General features: G+C 46.4%; 1 protein-coding gene across 1 annotated transcript; it reads left to right on the plus strand.

Annotated features, from left to right (window-relative positions):
- The first annotated feature begins 3565 nt into the window (after positions 1–3565).
- Positions 3566–21132, plus strand: CHAF1B (chromatin assembly factor 1 subunit B). The gene is made up of 14 exons (XM_031459370.2): positions 3566–3657; positions 4450–4585; positions 5029–5161; positions 6688–6805; positions 7191–7294; positions 10688–10784; positions 11968–12052; positions 13457–13550; positions 14829–14898; positions 14999–15090; positions 17092–17239; positions 18025–18456; positions 19983–20077; positions 20610–21132. Exons 2-14 carry the CDS (start codon positions 4460–4462, stop codon positions 20699–20701), a joined length of 1686 nt encoding a protein of 561 aa, XP_031315230.1. The 5' UTR covers positions 3566–3657; positions 4450–4459; the 3' UTR covers positions 20702–21132.
- Positions 21133–22511: the final 1379 nt, after the last annotated feature.

Raw genomic sequence — 22511 nt, forward strand, 5'->3', positions numbered from 1 at the left:
TTGAGTATGCTGTTAGCTGTGGGTTATTCATACACTACTGTTACCACATTGAGGAAGATTCTTTCCATTCCTGGTTTACTGTGTTTTTTTTAAAGCTTATTTTATTTAGTATTTATTTTTATCAAGCTTATATATGCACATAGTTTAGAGAGCCAAACACTTTGCTGGGGGGGGGGGGTGGAATTGGATTTATTTACTTAAATGGAGGTACTGGGAATTGAACCAGGACCTCGTGCATGCTAAGCATGTGCTCTATGACTGAGCTATACCTTCCCCTCTTTGTTGTTTTAATTATGAAATTATCTTGAATTCTGTGCAATGTTTTTTTTGCATCAAATGAGGTGATAATGTGGAGTTTTTCCCCCTTCATTCCATTAATGTGGATGGCATGTTGATTGGTTTTTACATGCTGAGTTATTCTTGCATTTCAAGAATAAATCCCACTTGGTCATAGTGTATAATCCTTTTAATATGTTGCTGAATTTGGTTTATTACTATTTGGGTTTTTTTTGCATCAATATGCATAATATTATTGGTCTGTGTTTTTCTTTTCTTGTGGTTTCTGTCTAGCTTTGGTATCAGGGTAATGTCAGCCTGATAGAATAAGTTAGGAAGTGTTTTCCTCCTGTTTAATTTTTTGAAAGAGTTTGGGAAAGATTAGTGTTAATTCTTTAAATGTTTGGCAGAATTCACCAGTGACTCCATCTATCCAGGTCTTTTCTTTGTTGGAAGGTTTTTATTGAGTCAATTTCCTTACTAGTTTTAAGTCTATTCAGATTTTCTACTTCTTTGTGATTAAGTTTCGTAAGTTTTGTGTTTCCAGAAATTTGTCCATTTATATAGGTATCCAGTTTTCTGGCATACAATTGCTCATAACAGTATTCTATTTATTTCCATAAGAATAATCCTTTTTATTATAACATCACTTTTCATGTCACCACTTCCTTTTCTAATTTTAGTAATTTGAATTTTTTTCCTTAATCAGCCTAGCTAAGGTCAGTTTTGTTGATGTTTTCCAAAGAAACAACTTTTGGTTTTGTTGATTTTCTCTATTGTTCTTCTATGTTCTCTTGCCCCTCCTATATTTTGAAGCAAATTCTACATAGTATATAATATCATCTGTAAATAATGTAGTGTTATCACTGAGTATGAGATTTAAAATTTTTCATTTCAGATTTTAAATAGGATTTTAAAACACAAAAATAATACTGTTATTGTACCTTAAATATTAATCATCCTCCAATATCAAATCTATTTAGTATTCAAATTTCTTTGGTCATCTCATAATTATTTTTCCAGCTGGTTTCTTCAAGTTGGGATCCAAAAGAAAACACATACTGCATTTGGTTGATATGTTTCTAAAGTTTCTTTAGATTTGTAAGTTGTTCTTCCTTTATTTTCTTTCTTTTTAGTTATTGAAGAAATCAGAATATTTTTCCTTTAGTTCCCTCATTTTGTTACTGATTTAATTAAAAAATCTCTTATATTTTCTATAAACTAGTAGTTGGATCTACAGAGTTAATCACATTCAAGTTCTTTTTGATTTTTTTTTGAGTTCTTAGGCAGTACTATGTTCATCCTATTGCATCACATCAAGGGGTACATATGTGTATTTGTCTCTTTTTGCTACATTAAGATCAATTCGTGAGTTAGTTTTGTCATCCAAATCCATCCTTTATGAAGTTCCCTATCATTCTTTTACATAATGATTTTTAGCATTCATTAACAATCACCTAGATCCATTATTTTATTAGAAGCTGTGAAATGGTGATACTCATATTTTCAATTCCTTTTGAATTGCTGGGAAATCTATAGAGAAAACCTATTTAGTTATCCTCAGGTATATGATTCATATGGAATAGGCAGGATAAATGTTTGACTCAGGTATTGTTTCCCAAATATCTTCCAAAGGTAACCAACAAGGTTTTTGTTGTTGTTGTTAATAACATTGTCAACTTTTGAATTTAACATTTTATGTGTTTCAATCCATTGTGGCCATTTTCCAATGGAAAATTGTCTTGCTCTGGCTACAGGTCTCTTCAGATTGGCTCCTATGTCCTTACTACATAATCCTTGTAGTCTTTGGTGATTTTCTTGCTTTATAGGATAATAAGGTGTTTCAGGCTCATCTAATACATTTCCTGTTTTAGAGCTGAAAACAGTCATTTCTTCAAAATCCCCATTTTCCAGAGCTGCTTGTCAATAACTATATCACTTGAAGTCCATTTTAAATGCCTCCTTCTCTACAAACTTCCTTTGAGCCTTCAGATCGAAAATAACCTTGTCTTCAGAACTGTACAAGCACATTGTTCCTTTCACGCTCCTTTTCACTTTTTCTTTTTATTATTATTTGTGTACATGACTACAGGAGGTCCAAAGACTGTCTCTGTGTTTTATTTATTTTATTGAAGTATAGCTGATTTGCAATGTTTCAGGTGTACAGCAAAGAGATTCAGTTATACATGTAAATATTTTTTCTTTTTCAGATTCTTTTCCGTTATAAGTGATCACAAGATATTGAATACAGTTCCCTGTGCTATGCAAGAAGTCCTTGTTGTTTATCCATTTTACATATAGTAGTGTGTATCTGCTAATCCCACACTCTTAATTTATCCCTCCCCTCTTCCCTTTTGGTAACTATAAATTTGTTTTCTATGTCTGTGAGTCTACTTCTGCTTTGTAAATAAGTTCATTTGTATCACTTTTTCAATTTGTCTTTGACTTAACATTATGATCATCTCTAGGTCTATCCATATTGTTGCAAATGGCATTATTTCATTCTTTTTTATTACTGAGTAATATTCCATTGTAAATATACACCACATCTTCTTTATCCATTCATCTGTCATGGACATTTAGATTGCTTCCATGTCTCGGCTATTGTAAAGAGTACTGCTATGAACATTGGGGTGCATGTATCTTTTCAAATTAGAGTTTTCATCTTTTCTAGATATATGCCCAGGAGTGGGACTGCTGGATCATATGGTAGCTCTATTTTTAGTTTTTTAAGGAACCTCCATACTGTTCTCCATAATGGCTGCACAAATTTCCATTCCCATCAACAGTGTAGGAGGGTTCCCTGTTATGTTTGAAACACCAGTGACCTAGACATGGCCTGATACATTTGTCTAATATTCACTACACCAGTGAAACACTTCATAGTCTTGGCGCAGATGTTAGAATTACAGACTCCCAACCGGCCCTACAGGATGGCTCTTCATTTCCTTTTACCGGAGTGTCAATTTTCTGAGGGTAAGTCTGAGTCAGCTTTGCTCTCTGCTGTGTATTCAGGGCCAGCATAGGGTCCAGCTTACAGCAGGCTCTCAGTAATGTTTGCTAAAAGAATAAATCAACAAAGGAAGAAATGACTGAACAAATGAATCAAAGAACTCCCTTATTCTTCCACGGAAACGTCAGACCAGCAGGGAATTACAGAGCCTGCGGAAGCCAGCGGAAGCCAGCCCAGATTCGGACCACTCAGATGCAGGGGGATCGTCCTCGGCGGAGGGGGCGGGGCCTCCCGGGAATCCCGCCCGTGCGGAGGCGGGGTGTTTCTAGAGTCACGCCCACTCGGGGGCGGGGCCTGCTTGCGCGGGAAGCGGCGAGCGCGGCGGCGGGAGCTGGCGGCACGGGTGACTGACCACCGCGTCCCTGCAGGTACGGCCTTCCCCGCGCTGACTCCCGCGTCCCCGCGGTTTCCCTTCCAGGCCGGGCGGCGTTTGAGGGTTCCGCTGAGGGCCAGCCGTGAGGACCCGGGATAGCTCCCAGGAAGCGCGCGTTCTCGCGGCTAGTCCCAGCCCGGGGCCCGGCTCCGGCTCCGGCTCCGGCCCCGGCCCCGGCCCCGGCCCCGTCCCCGGCCCCGTGCTGCCTCCTCCCCCACCAGGTTCGGTCTCGGCTTCCCGGGCCCAGAGCCCCTTCTCAAGCGGCGGAAAGGGGGCTCCCCTCTCGCCCGCGGTCTCGGACGGCTCCCCAGGTGGTCCTCTCGCCCGGGCGGCCTCCTCCTCCGGGCGGTCCTCTTACCCGGCAGCCCCCTCCTCCGGGCGGTCCCCTCCCCTAGGAAGGCTCCTCCCCCGGGGCTGCCGGGCTCCTGGCTGTCAGGCTCGCCCCCCAGCCTCCCCTAAGCCGCTGGGGTCGTGCAGCCTGATCCGGCCCCTTGATTTCCACTGCCTGAGTGAACCATTTTACTTTTCCGGACGTAGCAGGAGAATAAACGTAAAACTCAGCGAATCATTTTAGGTGGAACTTGCGAGGTGTTACGTCAGAGGTCAACATTACATCCTCTCCCAGTACAGCGTGCATTTTTAATGGTTAGCAGGGTTCCTCGCTCCTAATAAGCGTTTAGAACATCGTTCCTGCTGTAATACTCAACTCGTTACCAACGATTTTCAGCATTCCTCTGTCTTTGACAAAAGGATGGTTCCTGAGGAATTTTTTTTTCTCCCTTTCAAGACTCTAGAGGATGAAAGTCATCACTTGTGAAATCGCCTGGCACAACAAGGAGCCTGTGTACAGCCTGGACTTCCAGCACGGCCCTGCCGGGAGGATCCACAGACTGGCGTCCGCGGGGGTGGACACCGCTGTCAGGGTAAGCGGGGCGAAGACGGAAAGGCCCAGGCACGCACTACTGAAGCAGCATTCTCAATTCTTTTATTTATAACTAACGTCAACAAGCACACACTACTTAGTTATCTAGCCCAGAGGGATAAAGTCTCAGGGCTTTGAGTCAACAAAGAAAGCAAAAGAGAGCAGCTTTCTTCCTTGGGGCCCTAGACTGATGTAACTGGATGCTCATTATTTGAGAATCCTGAGCCAGGTTCCTGTTGGGGAACACTCTGCACTAGAAAGAGCGTGGACAGCAGGCAGTGGGGCTGTAGGTTTATGTTTCAGATAGGAGTTCCTCCATTTTTTTCATTTCAACAGAAAATCTAAGTTTTCTTTCTGAAAATAAGCATGGTATTGCTTTCGTATGCACGGTGTGGTGGGTGCTCACTTTATGTTTCTCTGAATGAAATGTTTTCATATCAACAGATCTGGAAGGTAGAAAAAGGACCCGATGGAAAGGCTATTGTTGAATTTTTGTCCAATCTTGCTCGCCATACGAAAGCTGTCAATGTTGTGCGTTTTTCTCCAAATGGGGACATTTTAGCATCAGGAGGAGATGGTGAGTATTTTACTTTGAAATTCTTTAGAAACCGGATACCTGTGTGTCTCATGTTAAATAGTGAGATTTGAGCTAGATATACTGTTTTATTGTAGAGGTCGCTTCTGAATCTGCCATTTAGATAGTTTAGTAAAATAGTGGTGAGGGGAGCCTGAAGGGGTGGAGGCCAGTGAGCTTAAACTGCAAAGACCTGTAAAATGAAAATGGCTTCTTTCCCACTTACTCCCTCCAGGCTGGTTGGAGACAACTGAGAAGGTGCTTAATGTTCTGTCAGGGTCCCAAAGCAACTGCTCTGGCCTTGTGGGACTGTTAGTTTAGTATCTGTAAGTGATCACAGTCCGTTCCATGTCTCTGTATAATTAATGAGTTAATAGGCTTAAGGAGTCTTGTCTAAATGACCCTCTAAATTATGTTTGTTTAGTGGAAGTAGATTGAGTCACATTTTCTACTTGTGCTTAAATGGCATCAAACTGTACAGAAAAAGTAAGTCTTTTTATCGTGCTTTAAAACTAGGATAGTCTAGAAGCCAGAATAAAAATAAAGCAGGAATCTCAGATGTTGTTTGCAGAAGGAGGAAAAGAGACCTGGTTAAATTCGGTGCCCTGAGGTCCAGTGTGTGTGCAGAGGGAAAGGCGGGGAGTGGGAACATCACCTGGGGAAGGCCGGCAGGCTGTCTTCTGTGGGGTGTACAGGGCAGCGCAGGTCCTTTGCCCTTGAAGGCCCAGCAATCTGCTCTTAGTCAGCACGTAGAGAGTGTCCATCTGTCAGGGCCAACCTCATCTCAGCCAAGCTCCCAGGGTTCCAGTTAATTTAGAAGGAACACGTGTCCATAGAACCAGCTGATTCACTCTCCTTTGGGCATTCCTCAAAGGGAGGCCGAGTTGTGACCAGAAGGTTGTGTGAGGAGTGTGGAGTCAGAACGTGGGGAGTGGAGGACTCAGACACATGATGACATCAGACTAGGGTACCTGATGTGTCCATGATATGAGCAGCTAACACGTACACAGGCTTACTCATGCCAGGCATTGTGTTGTAAGTGCTTTATGCATATTAACTCATTTAATCCTCACAGTAGCCCTGTGAGGTAGGCATACCGTTATTCCCATTTTACAGGAGAGGAGACCGAGGCATCAGGATGATAAGTGACTTACTTGCTGTAGGTTACACATCTCAGAATGGTTTGCCAAGCCTTACGTCGGTGGCTCTGGTTTTTTTTTTTTTTTCCTGTTTAGCCACTTACAGGTTATGCTGTAGATCTGCAGTCAGTTGGTTTGCAGTGGGGCTTTGCTGGCCTGGGGACCCTTCTGTTTCAAGGCGACCTTGTGTAGCTCTAATCTGGTATGAGTTTGATTCTGGAGTTTTTGTTCAGAAGACAAACCTGCTTTTCCTGCCCAGATTCTTAGAAGTAAATCGTCATGACTGTAGCGTCTATCGAACAACATAGATACTGTTTAACACCCTAAAACTCCAGACGTGAAGGCACGTGCGGTAAAGCACGGCTTCTCTTTAATCGACTTGCTCCACAGACGCTGTCATTCTGTTGTGGAAGGTGAATGATAACAAGGAGCCGGAACAGATAGTTTTTCAGGACGAGGATGAGGCTCAGCTGAACAAGGAGAACTGGACTGTCGTGAAAACGCTGAGGTAACCCAGGGAGGGACGTGGGAACGGAGTGTCATCACCGTCTGACTGCATTAAACTGCTGTGCACTTTGAGTTTCATATCTCGCTTTAAACTTTTCCTTATGCATGGCAGTAATACAAGATTAGTTTAAAAGATAAAAACACGATTAAAACGAATTTTCCTAGTTCGTGTTATAAAATTTTCGTAGTAAACTGGGATCGGTTTTAAAGATACAAATACCCTTGAAGGTCATAGGTTATAGTTACAGCTGAGATAGCTCCAGTAGAAATGTCTAAAATCCTGTTCTGATGTATGCTCGCTGAGTTTACCTTTAAATTTTTGACATTTTTTTCTCTCCTTGAGATAAGAATTGCTTTTTCTCCTCTTTTTCCTCTTTGGAGTCTAGGGGCCACTTAGAAGATGTGTATGATATTTGCTGGGCAACTGACGGCAATTTAATGGCTTCTGCCTCTGTGGATAACACGGCCATCATGTGGGATGTCAGTAAAGGTAGCTGATACATTTTTGCTATTATTGGGGGAAGGAATATTCTAAGTGTCTAAAAAGCCTAACTTTTAAAGGCTTCAGAAGAGTTTCTCTCATGATCTGAAATAAGTGTTTGGCTGGAGAAGTTAGGGATTAGCCCCTGTGTCCTGGAGCCACCTCATTTTTAAGGGCCCTGTCAGAACGTCTGAGGTTTGGCAGTGGCGTCAGGAGTTAGCAGAGCAAGGTAACTCCCACGTGCTGGGGATGCAGACCTAACGGGGACAGGGCTGGTCCCCGCCTTCATGAACTCAGGGTCTTGGGAAGATGATCAAGCCATCATAATCACAGTGGGGCACTGAGTGCTCGATGTTGGGGTCTGTCGGATCAGGCTTCCATTTTGGGACATTAGGGAAAGCCAAGGACACCTCGCTGCTTTGAAAGAACCTGCTCTCTAGTTGGAGGGACGGCAGACGTGTGAGAAGTCACAGTTGTGTGAAAATAGCAGTGAGATGCCAGAGGCCAGTGGTGCCTGGTACCTGCCCACTTTTCACCCCTGTGGTCCTTCACTCAAGCTTGATGTTTTCTCCCAGACCACTGCCTCACCTCCTCTTTAGTGTGCAGGCTGCTGATTCTCCTGCCGCCCAAGTGCCCAGCTCAGGAGTCAGGAGGTGGCGTTGGCATCGCCTGGGGCTGCCTTGCTGCTCTGCCTAGTTTTTGTCTACACCATAGAAGCCCCTGTTCTTCTTAGGTCTGTGCCATCTGGCTGAACCGTCCTCTGTCTTGCCTCATCTCTGTCACAGTTTTTCTAATCGGTTCCCGATCTTTGGCAAAACGGAGGACCAGTGTCACTGTCTTCTTTTTCTCAAATCTGGCCACATATTAGATAATTACAGTGTCCATGGACAGTCCATCCAGCACCCTCTGAAGCCAGTGGTAATGGCCTTAAACATTGCCAGCAAGCTGGGCACTCTTGCAGGTGCTGGAAAATACGTGAACACAATGGCTACATTCTGTTGGGGCATCAGAAGAGTGAACAGACGGGTATAATGCCAGGAAGTGACAGTGCTACGAAGGGTGGGAGAGTGATAGGGGGACTGGGCAAGGCTTCTCTGAGCACTTGGTGTTTGAACAGAGACTGAAATGAAGTCAAGGAGCAAGCCATGGGAGTTATTTCGGGGAGGAATGCTCCAGCCTGTGGGAACGGCAGGTGCAGAGTCCCTGCAGCAGGAGTCACTTGTGTCCAAGGAACAGGAAATCGACCGAGTGCAGGAGCAGGGTGACGGGAGGACCTGAGGCCGGAGGGGTGCGGAGGCCGGGCTGCAGCGGGTTATAGACCATGGGAAGGGTTTCTGGTTGTATCCTAAGTGTGACTGCTTGATGTTGAAGGGTTTTGAGCAGTAATGTGATTTTATTTATGTTTTAAAAAGATGTCTTGGGGTGGTACGTGGCAAACTGATCTAGGAGAACACAGAGGGGAGCAGGGGACCCTGTTGGTGTTATGGAAGTGATTCAGGAGAGAGGTGCCGACGGCTTGAGCTGGGGAGCTACTGATGGAAGGGGTGAGGAACGCCTCAGTTAGGGTATAATTTGAAGAAAGAGTTGGCAGGATTTGCCGATGCGCTGGCTGTAACTCCAAGCTTTTTGACGACCATGTGAATATTGGTGGCATTTCCTGAGGTTAGGTACGCTGGAGGAAAGAACAGTTTTGGCCAGTAGAAATCAAGACCGCATCCTAGACCTCTGTCGTTTTTTTAAATTGTATAACAGGCAAAATTATTTAAAGTCAGTACATTTTTACTGAAGGAATTTCACATGTTGTGACTGCCCATCACCTTAGTTCCTCCAGAGTTTTGAATCATAATCTTCAAGCCGGCCCTTTAAAAGGAACCCCTGCTTATTCCACCGTTGTCACGTCAGTTGGTCCACAGGGCTTTGGCTGGGCTTCTTTGAAGGCCTCTGTCATTCAGCTGCTCTGTCAGTGACATCTTAAGCCAGGTGTCCTGTTCTTTCACCAGGACCGTCTCCTCCAGGTCTCTCAGCATCCCTGCTTCCCACTCGTTCTCTTCCTGGAGCCCTCAGGTCCCCTGAGCCCTGTTTCCTAGTCTGTTGGCCCCTCTGGCTCCAGTATTTTCTCTACCCAGCTTGCTCTCCAGGGTGACCACTTAGGAACATAGTCAGTTCCCTCGGGCCCTGTTCTTCCATCGGACCCACCAAGACAGACCCCAGCCCAGGATCGGCGTTACAGTACTGGTGGTTTCCGAGTCCCGAGCCGAGCAGCACCCTGCAGACTGGGCCACTACAAATGCATCCTCACCAGCCTCAGGTGGGGTCCCGGTGTCCTCACTCCCTTTCACTTGTGAGGTCAGGTCCCCCTCCTGTTCTCTCAAGTAGCTCCCCCCAGACCTCCACAGGTCTTCACCCCCAGCTACCAGTCTCAGCAGACTCCCTGAAAAGGGCTTCAAGATGGGGAGCAGGGAGGAAAGTTAGCCTGAAATTTGTGCGGTACGTTTTACCTATGAAGGTCACTGGCAGGTCACTGGCAACTTTCAGGCTGGGAGATGTGGCCCGCGGTGGGGAGCGGAAGCCCACTGCGGAGGGCTGAGCGAGTGGAAGGTGAGATGGTTGGGGGAGTGAGTGGGGGGTGTAGCCTGCTCCCCAGAGAAGACGGCTGTGGTTTTTGTTTTTTTAAGAATGGCCAAGGCTTCCTAACTCCCTCCTCTTTTTATCCAGGTAATCTTTGCGTGCTGCTGGTTTGACCTTCTAAATATTTTCCCCAAAGTAAACATTTTCCCTTTTCCATCCCTACTTGCATTGTTCAGGCTCTCATCTCTCACTTGGTCTCCCATCACCTCCCAACTAGTAACACTTTCTGTGCTCTTCTTAAAACATCAGCTTCATCTTTATAATGCAGGTCACTTCCCAGCTCAGCGTTCCTCTGAGCCACGCTTGAGCACCCAGAGCCCCTTCCTCACACACACACTTCTCTTACCCACTGGCGGTCTCGGTTATGTGTCAATGCTCCAGGTGCCTCAGCTGACGTTCACCCCGTGGACTTGCTCAGAATACCCTCTTCTCCCCTTCACTGGCCCCCTGCGTCCTGTCTGACCTGGAGAACTGCACTCAGAGCTCGCTCCTTCTTGACCCTCACCCCCCGCTTTGTCAGCGCCCCTCATCCTCCATGGCGCATTGCAGTGCGCATGCCTGGCGGTGGCTCTGTGCCCCTAGAAGCCGTGAGCTCCCTGGGAGGAGGGGCTGTGTGAAGTCATCCGAGGTCCCCAGGGCCTGATGGGGAGCTTGGTGCAGAGTCTTCAGCCTGCTGAATGATGGAATGGCATAAAGAAATAATACTTAAGTTATAGTTTATACCATTTGTACTTGAGTAGGCTTTGGTAATGCTGTTGTGTGCTTTATTTGTAGGACAAAAGATCTCAATTTTTAATGAACATAAAAGTTACGTACAAGGAGTAACCTGGGATCCTTTGGGCCAGTATGTTGCTACCCTGAGCTGTGACAGGTAAGTTCATATTGGGCAAATTGTCTTCATCTCTGTTTGCCTGAAATTTTCTTCAGAGATATTTTTATTACAGCTTCACCAATATGAACCATGGTTTAGCTCTGATTTTTTTTTTGTTCTTGCTTTCATATGAAGCATTTTGTTTTACTGTTTTTCTTACAACATAATAAGAAATTGGAAACTAATTAGAACAAGAGCCTTACACAAAGTTAGTATGTAATAAATCTTTATTGAATAGGTGAGTGAATGCGGAAAGAGCTTTGAATTAAATTTGAATTTCCTGGCAACTTTTAAAGAAAAAGTCGTTTAAAAATAGGGCTTACTTAAGCAAGAAGTACCCAGTGGTAAGGTTGGATATTTATTTCATTGTTACATTAGAGTTTACTACTGCAGTGATTTTAAAAACTCCATTTAAATTAATATGAAAATAAGATATCTTTGTCTTTTCTGAAAGGAGATCTTGTTGCTGTATTTACTTGTCTAATTAAACACAATAATTTAACTGTGTTCTAGGAACGAAGAATTTTTTTTTTTTAAATGAGATGTACGGACATGTCACTCATCAGTCCTAATGGTCCTTTTGAACATTTATCCAACTATGTTTAACTGTAACAAACTGAATTTCAGATGGCCCTGGAATGAAAGCACTAAGGAAGAGTTAGACTTCATTTTTCATAGACTCTCCTGTAACATTCTAAATGTCATTTATTTTCCAATATGTGTGTTTTATTCAGGCAATAGGAGTGAAACAGTCTGATTAGCTCAGGGGATAATATGAATTACCAACAACCAATTTACCTGCTGGTATTTTCCTTACTCTTGCAAATCCCTGAGGGCGAGACCGTTCCACACAAAATTAACTTCATGGCAGTCATAAAGATAGTTGTGGGGCCATGTGTCTAAGACTTGAAAAGTAACGCCAGGCCTAAAGTTCATGTCACTTGACAAGTTGAAATATTCAATAAAAAATGAAAATGTGACATATTTCCCCACTTCATTAGTGATACCCTTTTGGTTGTTAATATTTGCCTCTGTCATTCAGTTAAGTGTGGAAATCATTCGTAAATGGGTTTGCAGGCCGAAAACCATTGAAGCAATCTTCAGTTTTGGCATTAGATTCTTTCTGTGTGAAACAGGATTCATTTACTAGAAGAGATAAATCAGACTTTTCTTCTTTGTTTAGGATCCTGAGGGTATACAGCACACAGAAGAAACGTGTGGCTTTTAATGTCTCAAAGATGCTGTCTGGAGTAGGTGCCGAAGGAGAGGTATACGATGTTTTGACATTCCGTTGTAGCAGTGCTTTCGCTGGGACTCAGGAAGTTGTGAGCTCTTCCATATCTTGTAGCTAAACTCCTGGTCTCAAGGACCCAAATGCCTGAACTACAGCATGACATCCTCTCCGACTGCCACGTCTCAGTGCGGAGGGCTGAGCTGGGTCTAGGAGAGGGTTGGTGGTGGAGGACAGTGGTTTCCAGCTCTGCCTGCTCTGTGGAATCACCCAGGAAGCATTTGAAAATATGGGTGCCTGGGTGCCACCCCCAGAGATGCAATTCATTTGACTTGAGGTTGGCAGGGCCTCTGGGGTTCTGTGGTGCAGCAAGGGTCGAGAACTGCTGGCTAGAAGTATCCTGGCACGAGGCAACAGGAAGGCGGGTGGGTGAGCATCAGGTGGTCCGGCCACAGGCAGTACCCCTTCTTGGCAGGTAGATGGGGACCTCTGACAGCAGAGCCCCAGCCCTTGGCTGGGGACTCAGGAGTAGGAAGGATTTTTATCTTTGAGAGAACTGGCAAATGAAGCTGGCACCCTCGTCCTAGAGGAATTGGGACGACAGAGGCAGGCACTTGGGTGAAAGGGAGCAAGCTGGGTGCTGGAACAAAGAAGGGACAGGGTGCAAATCCAGTCCCAGGGCAGTGGGGTGAGGCAGTGTGGTCTGTGAGCTGGCTGACGCCGAGGGGTCCCATGTGTGGTTAGGTGAGTAAAGCCTGGTTCCTCGGGGTTGAGAGTTAAATGCGTAACGTTTATAAAGTGTCAATACATGGTAGCAAAAACTACTCCACACAGGTGTTCAAGAAATGTTGTTGAGGGGGAAGGGCACAGCTCAGTGGTAAAGCGCGTGCTTAGCATACATGAGGTCCTGGGTTCCATCCCCAGTACCTCCATCAAAAACAAATAAATAAAAACCCAATTACCTATATACCCTCCACAAAATGTTTGAAAAGGTGATAGGATTTACTAGTTTAGTAATCAGCTGTTTTCTTTTTAAAAGGGGTTTGTTCCTTTGGAAATTCTAAATATATACACACAGATAACCAGCAAAGGGCTCCTAGTCCTTTTCCTGCCTTTTCCCAGTCTCAGTCCCAGTCCCAGTCCCCAGATGAAGCACTGCTGACAGACTGGTGTGTGTTGGTACGGAGGTTTGTTTGTTTAATAATCGCAGAACCGCACAGGCACACACACACATAGAGCTTTCCTTATCAAAAATGGGTGATCAGTTCATGAGTGATCACTTTTGCAGTCTTGCGTGATTATTTGATTGGTAATAAATTTCAGTTTCACTTATTATGTTAGTAATAAATGATAACATGTAAAGAAAAAAAAAATAGGAATTGGTGAGCCTTTACTGTGAATGCAGAGACCTGGAATAATGTTTCAACTTCGTGCCCTTCAGGCGAGAAGTTACCGGATGTTCCATGACGACAGCATGAAGTCGTTCTTCCGCAGACTCAGCTTCACTCCGGATGGGTCTTTGCTGCTCACGCCAGGTGTGTGGACAGAGCTTCTGATCTGAGGGCATGGTGGCAGCGGTGCCAATGTCTGTGCGCCTGGTTCTGCGATGCCCCCGTGGAAGGCTGTCTGGTAACCGCTAAGTGCACATGCCCTTCAGCCAGTCCACCCCTCACCTGAGATTCACTTCCTGAAGAAATTAAAACCTAGTACGAGAGTATATGTCCAAGGATGTTTATTGCAAGCATGTTCGTAGTTGTAAAAAAACAAAAACAAAAACAAAACAATCCTCAGTAACAAAGGATGGGTGAATCAGTTGTGGTATTTTCATGCTGGTGAGCATCAGGCAGCTACTAAAGAAAACACATTAGTGCCATACAAGTTAACTTTCACGAGTAGTTGACCGAGAAAAGCAAAATGAGCAGAAATAGAAATAATACCCCATTGTGTAAAACAGACTTAATAAACCCCATCGTGTGATTATATATGCGATTGAGTTATAACTGCTTATAACAATTATGTGAGCGCGGAGGAAATAAAAATGACCTAGTGGTTTGTCGAAATGGATGGCTTGGGGGTGTAAGGATGGGGTAAGGTGGGGAGGGGGTAGAAAGACCACTGGCGCTGTCTGCTGCCTGCGTAGCGGGTGTGAACTGGTTACGCGGAGATGATATATGTGTGTATGTATCAGGAAATGTTAACATAAGACAGGGAGATGTTCCCAAGAGCAACTGAGTGTGATGGTCATTCTCTGACAGGGTCTGACCCAGTTCTGAGTACAGCCTGGGGTGAGTGTGGAAGAGCTCTCAGTACAGGCTGCTCCCCAGGGTGAAAGCAGCTTCTGCTGGGGCTGGAAATGTCAGTAGAGGGCTGGTCTCCTGGCAGCCTCCAAACTCTAGCAGGCAGATGGGAAAAGGCCAGAATCACAGGCTTTGGGTGGCAACTGAGGTCAGCATCCAGGGGACAGAGAGCTGGGGGTCTAACCACAGTGCCTCACCAGCAGAAATTGGCTGGATTCTCAGGTCAAGGTCCTCTGCGGCTGGGGCTCTGCTTCCTGCCCACGCCTGGAAGTGGCTCTGGGGCAGCCGAGCCCCTCGGGGAGGTGACATCAGGGGAGAAGACAGGTGGGTAGAACTCCGTAAGGGCTGAACCCACACAAGTGACGGTGCTGGTATTTGCTCTCAGTCACAAAAAGATTGTCCAGGAGATAATCTTTCAGGGAAAATGTTTTACCAACCAGAACCGGATGCTCTTGGGTCTTTGCTGGTGAGCATTTAATAACGCCTGGCCTTGCCTTCCTCTCCCCGCTTCTCCAGCTGGATGTGTGGAGTCCGGTGAAAATGTAACCAATACAACATATGTTTTCTCCAGGAAAAATCTGAAAAGGTATGCAACTGAAGAAATGTTTGCAACGTTTACCCTTTGTTTTTGTTTTGCTTTTGTTGAGTGATGGTGCCTTTTTCTAAAACCACGGTTCATCTTCTAGACCCGTTGCCCATCTTCCATGTCCTGGGAAGGCGACGCTGGCTGTCCGCTGCTGCCCAGTCTACTTCGAGCTGAGGCCGGTGGTGGAAGCAGGTGCGTCAGAGCCGTGGGGTGTGTCATGTTCTCTGAGGCAGGTCACTGGGGGATGGGGGTTGGGGAGAAGTGATCAGGTGGGTTGGTTCAGTTCAGTCTTAAGAGCAAAGACTGATGTTATCAAACTACATGTCAGTTTTTTGCCTTGTCTAGACTATACTTTCTTTGCTTAAAGCTACTTTAAAGGAAAAGTACTAGTTTTGTTTCTCAACGGAAGCAGATTGAATGTCGCTCATTATCAGTTTCCTATACGGTAAAATTATGAGCTGGATTTTTGTTTAACTTTTTTCCCTCCACTGGCTGCTTTTAAGATTTTTCTCTTTGTCGGTGGCTTTGAACAACATATCTGATATGTTGTGCCTTGCTGCAGTTTTCTTCATGTTTATTGTGCTTGAGGCTCATTGATCTTCTTAGATCTATGAGTTCATAGTTTTCATCAAATTTGGGGATTTTCAGCAATTATTTCTTCAAATATTTTCTCTGTCATCCCGTCTCCTCTTCTTCAGGGACTCCAGCTACACATCTGTGAGGCTGTTTGAAGCTGCCCATGGCTTACTGCTACTCTGTTTGCTTGTTTTCTTCCTCTCAGGGCTTTATTTTGGATAGTTTCCATCGCTATATTGTGAGTTCACAGATCTTTTCTTCTTGGTAACCTGCCCTGGGTGCCGTCCAGGTACTTTCTCTCTGTGACAGTGCAGTTTTCATCTCTGGAGTTCAGCTTGGGTCTTTCTTACATATCTCTGCTTAACCCCTTCCGTCTTTCCTCTTGCTTCTTGAACACATGGTATACAGTTTTTGTATTAACTCTTTTAATGTCTTCATGTACAAAGGGTCAGTTCTTACTGATTTTTTTTCCTCCTCATTGTGGGTCACATTTTTCTGCTTCTTGGCATGCCTGGTTAATTTTTTGCTAGATGCCAGATACTGGATTTTACCTTAGTGGATGCTGGATATGTTTTCATTCTTATATTCTTGAGCTTTATTCTGGGATGCAGTGAAGTTACTTAGAAACATTTTGCGTCTTAGGGGTCTTGCTATTAAGCTCTGTCGGGTGGGATCACAGGGGCATTAGGTCTAGGGCTAATCTCCCTGCTACCAAGGCCAAGCCCTGTGAGTGCTCTAATCGATGCCTGTGAACAAGGAGATTTTCCACTCTGGCTGATTTCTGGCCTTGTGTGAGCTTCGGGGATGGCTCTTCCTTTCCCGTGGTTCTCACTTCGACCCTGGTCAATTCTTCCCACGCGTGCACTGGTTAGCACTCAGTGGACGGCTCCAGAGGGCGCCAGCTCTCTGTCTCTGCTGCTCCACCCCGGGGGTTTCCAGCCTCCTGGCATCCCAGCTCAGGGCATCTGCTGGGCGCCACCTGGCTTCCCTCCACCTTTGCTGGGACTGGAAACTCCAAGCATAAGCAGAGGAAAGCATAGGGCTCACCTCTCTTGCTTCCCATCTCTGAGGGATTGCTGTCCTCCATGACCTGATGGACAGTGTCTTAAAAAACCTTGTTTCATATATTTTGTCTGGTGTTTTAATTGATTCAGGTGAAGGGTTAGTCAGGTCCCTGGCCGGATGCCGAAGCTGTTTTTAAGTTTCTCATCCTTTATGTGAATGACTGTAATCAACTTGACAGCATTAAAACATCACTTGATAAAATGTTTCTATGTGACTGATGTTTTCCTTATCAGGCAATGACCCCTCAGGGTGACCTGCTTCATTCACACATCTTTTCTCTCCTCTTCTTTTTGGACCTCAGGTGCCCATTGACTGTTGGATCATAACACAGTGTCCTCACTGGTTCATGCTTGGTTCTCCTCGATTCATATATTCCTATACAAAATCATTAAAAGAACTGAATTCTTTTGTAAAGCACATAGCAAACTAGTCTTTAGTAAAATTATGTCATTTATGTCCCCAGGGAAAAGGCTGGGGTGGGGGTAGAATTTGTTTTCTTTGGGAACGTGGCTTTTGCTTTACTTCCTCTGTCCCTGTTTTGCCTGTCACAAGAGCCAGGTGTGGAGCTGGTGAGCCTGCCCTACCGCGTGGTGTTTGCCGTGGCTTCCGAAGACTCTGTGCTTTTGTACGACACCCAGCAGCTGTTCCCATTTGGTTACGTGTCTAACATACATTACCACACCCTGAGTGATATTTCCTGGTGAGTGGCTGGTGGAGGGAAGGTGGATGGCGGGGTGCAGTGTACGTTGTCCTGGAGTAGCCCCTCAGGGCAGGGAGCATGTCATCCTGCAGTTGGCTCTTTTAGCCCTTATTTTACTTTTTTTTTTTTTAAAGAATCAACATTAAAAGGAAAGCCATTCCTAACTGCTGTAACACTGCTTCCTGTTGTGGGTGTTGGTGCCATTCAGACTGCCCCAGGGGGTTTATCTGCTTCTTATCAACCAAGGAAAAGTCCCCAGTGCAACCTGGTTATTTGGGGACTCGCCAGGCCCTCCGAGAGGAGGCCCAGGCCTGCGGGCCCTGCTGCACAGACGAGGAAAGGGGCCACTCTGCCCTCGCCTTTCTGCCTGGGGTCCTCAGCTCCCCTGGGCTCCCTGATGCAGCCTCCCACTGCCTGCTCAGGCCCAGCCTGGGCCTGGCCACCCACCGTCTATTCCTTGCCTTTATAACTCTTTATCTTCTTCTAATTTTCTTTTTATCTTGGATGGGGAGGGAAAAGCCATCCCAACTTTATTCTGGTGAATTCAGTGACAACGAAGAGAGGTTGGGTCCCTGAGAAACTCGAGGTGGGTTGGGAGGGGAAGGGTGTGAGGAGGGAGCTCACACAAACCCTTTTTCCATCATGTTTTTCCCCTTGACTCTGCCTTCAAACAGAGCTCATGATTTTGCTTGAACTTCTATTTCCTAGCTAGTAACGAGAGAGCTGAGAGTGACCCGTGGACTTTGGTAACGTTTTTAACTCTTTCTTCTGTTTTGGGAACAAAGGTCCAGTGATGGGGCCTTCCTGGCCATTTCTTCCACGGATGGTTATTGTTCATTTGTGACGTTTGAGAAGGATGAGCTCGGAATACCCTTGAAGGAGAAACCGGTTTTGAGTGTGAGAACTCCTGATACAGCGAAGAAAACTAAGAGTCAGACACACCCTGGGTCTTCGCCAGGACCCAGACTGGTAGAGGGAACCCCCACCAGCAGAGCCCAAGACCCCAGCAGTCCCTGTGCAACGCCCCCTCAGACGAAACCGCCTCCGGCCCCCACGGCAGCCAAGGACACCCCTGCGACGACTCCTAGTGCCAGAGGCTTCCTGGCGGGGCCTTCAGAGGAGAAGACCCTGCAGCCCAGTGGACAGAATGTGAAGGCCCACCCGTCCCGGAGGATCACTCTGAACACCCTGCAGGCCTGGAGCAAGTCAACACCCCGGTGAGAACTTGGACAGAAAGAGAAGCTGTCCTTGCGGTCACAAAACAGACCACAGACTGAGAGCCCCCGCCCTTCAATAGGTGACGTTCCACACTCTGCCAGAGAGGCGTTTCCCAGCTTTGAATCTGAGAGCGCCCCCTCCCTGCTTACAGACCTCAGTTGTCTGCTTCCTCCCTGGCGGCTGAGTCCAGGCGCCTGCGCGCGGCCTGCAGGCGGGTCTGCGGCAGCCCGCCGTCCAGCACGGTCACCCCGCTATCTTCCTCCCTGTGCCTTCCTCTCCAGCCTGACCCGAAAGCCAGGTTGCCAGAGCACGCTCGGCCCTTGGAGGCCTCTGTGCCTTTCCCTTCCAGGGACATCCTGGACACCTGCTCCCCTGGTGACACTCCTGAAAGGCCCATTTGGATGTCCCTTCAGCCCTTTTCTCTAGCACAACACATCACAGTCAACGGCAGATGTCTGATTTGTGCTTCTGTTTCCCGTTAGATTATAAGCCCCATGAGACAAGAGTATGTCTCCATTCTTTACCTGTGTTGTCTTGTCCAGAGCAGTGAGGGGCACTTTCCAGTGGGCAGGAAAGCAAAGGAACCCTTCCTCGAGGTGGTTTCAGCCACGTCCAGCAGACGGGCTCACGGTAAACAGTGGTCTGGTCTGAGCAGTCTCCAGGAGATGCTGCCTGTGTGTTCTTCCCCGCTCACGTCCATCTGGCCGGTAAACATGCCCGAGTTCGCGGCTGGTGCTGCAGACAGAGCTGCTCACCACGGTGCCCATCATCAAGCAGCAGTGAGCCTCCAGGTGTCCTTCCCTGGAAACCACCGACTCGGGATACGGCCTTCTCTGCCCGCCTCCCGCCACCTAGCCTGGGGAGGGGATGCGGCGGGAAGGGTGCGCGTGACAGACAGGAAGCGCTGTGTCTCTCCCGCCCTGTCAAAATCATGCAATTTCCTTGGCGGGCCCGTAGTACGGGTTAGGTCTAGTGTTTGGCTCTTTTTGAATCTTTCTTCAGACTAGCAATGTTTTTAAAAAAATTCTTTTTGTTTTTAGGTAGGGGAAGTAAATGGGAAGGTGTTCTTTGAAATATTTTTAGTATTAAAGTTTTTCCCCCTCTTAATTTCTTGTGATCTTCTTACAGTTATAATGTAAAAAAAATAGTGGTTAAAAGTAAAGACTGTGGACTTCAAAAAGAAACGTGTATGTTTTGGAGCTTTCCATGGTAGAAGCCATATCTGATAAGCTTATATATGAAGCCTTCAGCACAGTGTTCAGCGTATCATTGGTATGAACAAAACACAGGTTTTGAAACTTTTAGGTGACTGGTTAAGGTTTAAATTGACTACTATATATGTGATAGTTTAACTCAGTCCATGGTCCTTAGTTACTAAGTAAGTGGACAGATAAACACATTCAATGCCGTGTGTGGTATGATCAGCTGAAATTTTTAAAAATGTCACCTTTGGGTAGTTTTGAAATTTGATGTCATACACAATTCCTTTGATACTAATGACCTTTTACTTCTTTTTTTAATCAAGGAGAATAAACTTAAAACCCTTAAAGACAGGTACTCCACCAAATTCTATACCAACCACTATAATTTCCAGCCCTTCCACAGAAGAAAGTCAGTCAGGTAAGTGATATTGTTACTAGTTTAATATAATTAAAGATGGATTATCTTTCCTTTTGGAAATTAACGCCACCTAACTTTAAGTCAGTTCTGAAGCAGCAAGGATGCATCTTTAAACTCACTGGCTGTCTCTGTATTCTCAGCAGGGAGACTCCTCCTCCCGCAGAAGCGCTCACTGTGAGGCAGATGGGGGGTTCAGGAGGTGGTGTAGCCCCGGTTCTCAGCCTTGGCATCGCTGGTGCCGTGGGTGGGTCGTTCCTTGTTGTGGTGCCGTCCTTTGAACATAGGATGCTGGTACCCATTCCCTACCCCAACTCATGACATTCTAAAATGTCACCAGACGCTGCCCACTGTCTCCCGGGAGGCACGGTTGCCCCTGGTTGAGAACCACTGGTATAGATCCTTCCCCTTAGAGCCATGAAGGACCTGGCCAGGCAGTTCAGTTCCTTGTCTGGGCATGGAATTTATTTTATAAACGTCAGCTCTTAAAGAAATCTTCACTCACTTGCCAATTTTGTGTGTGTTCATGTTTCAGAGACGCTTGGAGACCCTCAGGGCAGTCCCCCAGAACTGAAACGGCCCAGACTCAGTGAGCACAAAGAAGGTACCCAAGGTCTGGACCCTTGATGAGACTGGTCTTATGCCCAAAGGCTGCCAGATCTGGGGACCCCCGTGTGCCCAGGGAGGGGTGAGGCTGAAGACACCTGAGACCAGTGGCATCAGACGGAGCCTGACAGACCCTTGTAAAGTGATTTCTATAACAGAAGATACACGTGGACTGATTTCTCTAGAAATATGCTTGCTCTTGTATTCAAAATACATTTTTACCTCAGAGATGTGAACATTTTAATAGACTAAACGCTGTTTTTGACAAGTTTGTGGGACTGGAGCATCACCTAGTGTGAAAATCAGTAACTCCCCTTTGGAATGCTTGTATCAAAGTCCAGACACTTTACGGGTGGACTCCTACAGCCGGAATTAGAGGAGAAAGTAATTTAAGAAGACTTATTCTGTTGAATTTTAGAGTGTTTGATTATTAGATCAATTTAGCTTCCAAACAGTTGATTCCCTTTTACAAGTTTGTTGTATTCGCTTTCTGATTTTAAAGGTATAATGCTTATCCTAGAAAGTTAGTGAACTAGAGAGAAGTAGAAAAAACAGGATGGAGGTGGGAAATCACCCATCATCTCCCCACCAGAAGGACCACTTGTGACTGTTTTGGCGTATTTCCTTCTTAAAATTTTTATTTTTTTTTTTTGTTATTTTTTGGTGTGGCTGGGGGAAGAGTTGGGATTTTACTTCAGATACAGTTTGGTCTCCAAACAGGTTAATTTTTCAGGTTGATTTTTCAAAGCCAAAGAAGTACCCTTACTTAGCAGTTGATGCCTCTGCTCTCTCTGGTCCTTGGGACGATGGCACATTCCTTTCTGTCTTGGGAGTGGATGGAGCTTGTGGGCCGAGACGCGTGAGGTGCTGTCCCTGCAGCAGGAGGCACACGTTGGGAGTCGTCTCTGCGCGGGAGACGCTGGGTGATGGGCCAGGAGGGGGCGCCGGGCGGGACCCTGGAAGCCCCTGCGGCTGCCTCACAGGGCAGAGAGGTTGACAGCTGAGCGCTGGGTGCCGTCTCGCTGGCACAATGAACACGGTGAGTCACGCAGGTGAGGCCACACCCAGGGCCCCTCTCCGTCTGAACAAGATCAGAGAGTGAGTTCAGAACCGGCAGATCCAGGCTCTGACTTGAAGCCACTGAGGAGGGAAGAACGTGTTCGCAAGTCAGCAGCAAGGAAAGGAGCTGGAGAAAAGCATCACTTTGTTGCTTAATCCACAATCTACTTAACCAGAAAAAGTTTGCCTACCTTTACGTGGGAAAGTGGCAAACTGGGGACAACCTGACAACGTAGAGAGCTGGCCGGTGAGTGGATGCATGGTTGTAATAACGCAGGTGTGGGTCACCATCAACGTGAAGACAGTTAAAAATGTCCAGCAGCAGCTGTTGGACCAGTCGTTCTCAACCTTGAAGTCACGAAGAGCTGCCAAAAAGACCGACGCCTCCCGAGGGTCCTGCCTCCCGGGACCTGGCCTCCTCGGGCCGGGGCACGGTCTCAACCTCAGGATTCTTTAAGGCTCTTCGAGTGATCCTGCCGCTAAGCCAGGACTGGAGGGCAGAGTGGGGACGCTTCCCTGAGGCGGTCTCGGGGCTCAGCGCCTTTGCACTGAGCGCGTCTTCCTGCTCCTCTCTGGTTTGTCACTGATTGACAGAAAAACGTCCTCACCAGGGCTGCTTGACTCAAAGGACAACGTGTAGGAGGTGCCATCAGCCCTCCAAAGGAAAAGGTCGTTTTAAATTTCCTGCAGCTGGAGCGAGGTGTGTCTGTAATGGTTGACCCCTGTGCAGATAGGAGTGACGTGGGTCCCCTGTCTTGGTGAGGGGGCCGCT

Source organism: Camelus dromedarius, chromosome 2, assembly GCF_036321535.1.
Source record: "Camelus dromedarius isolate mCamDro1 chromosome 2, mCamDro1.pat, whole genome shotgun sequence".
Taxonomy (NCBI): domain Eukaryota; kingdom Metazoa; phylum Chordata; class Mammalia; order Artiodactyla; family Camelidae; genus Camelus; species Camelus dromedarius.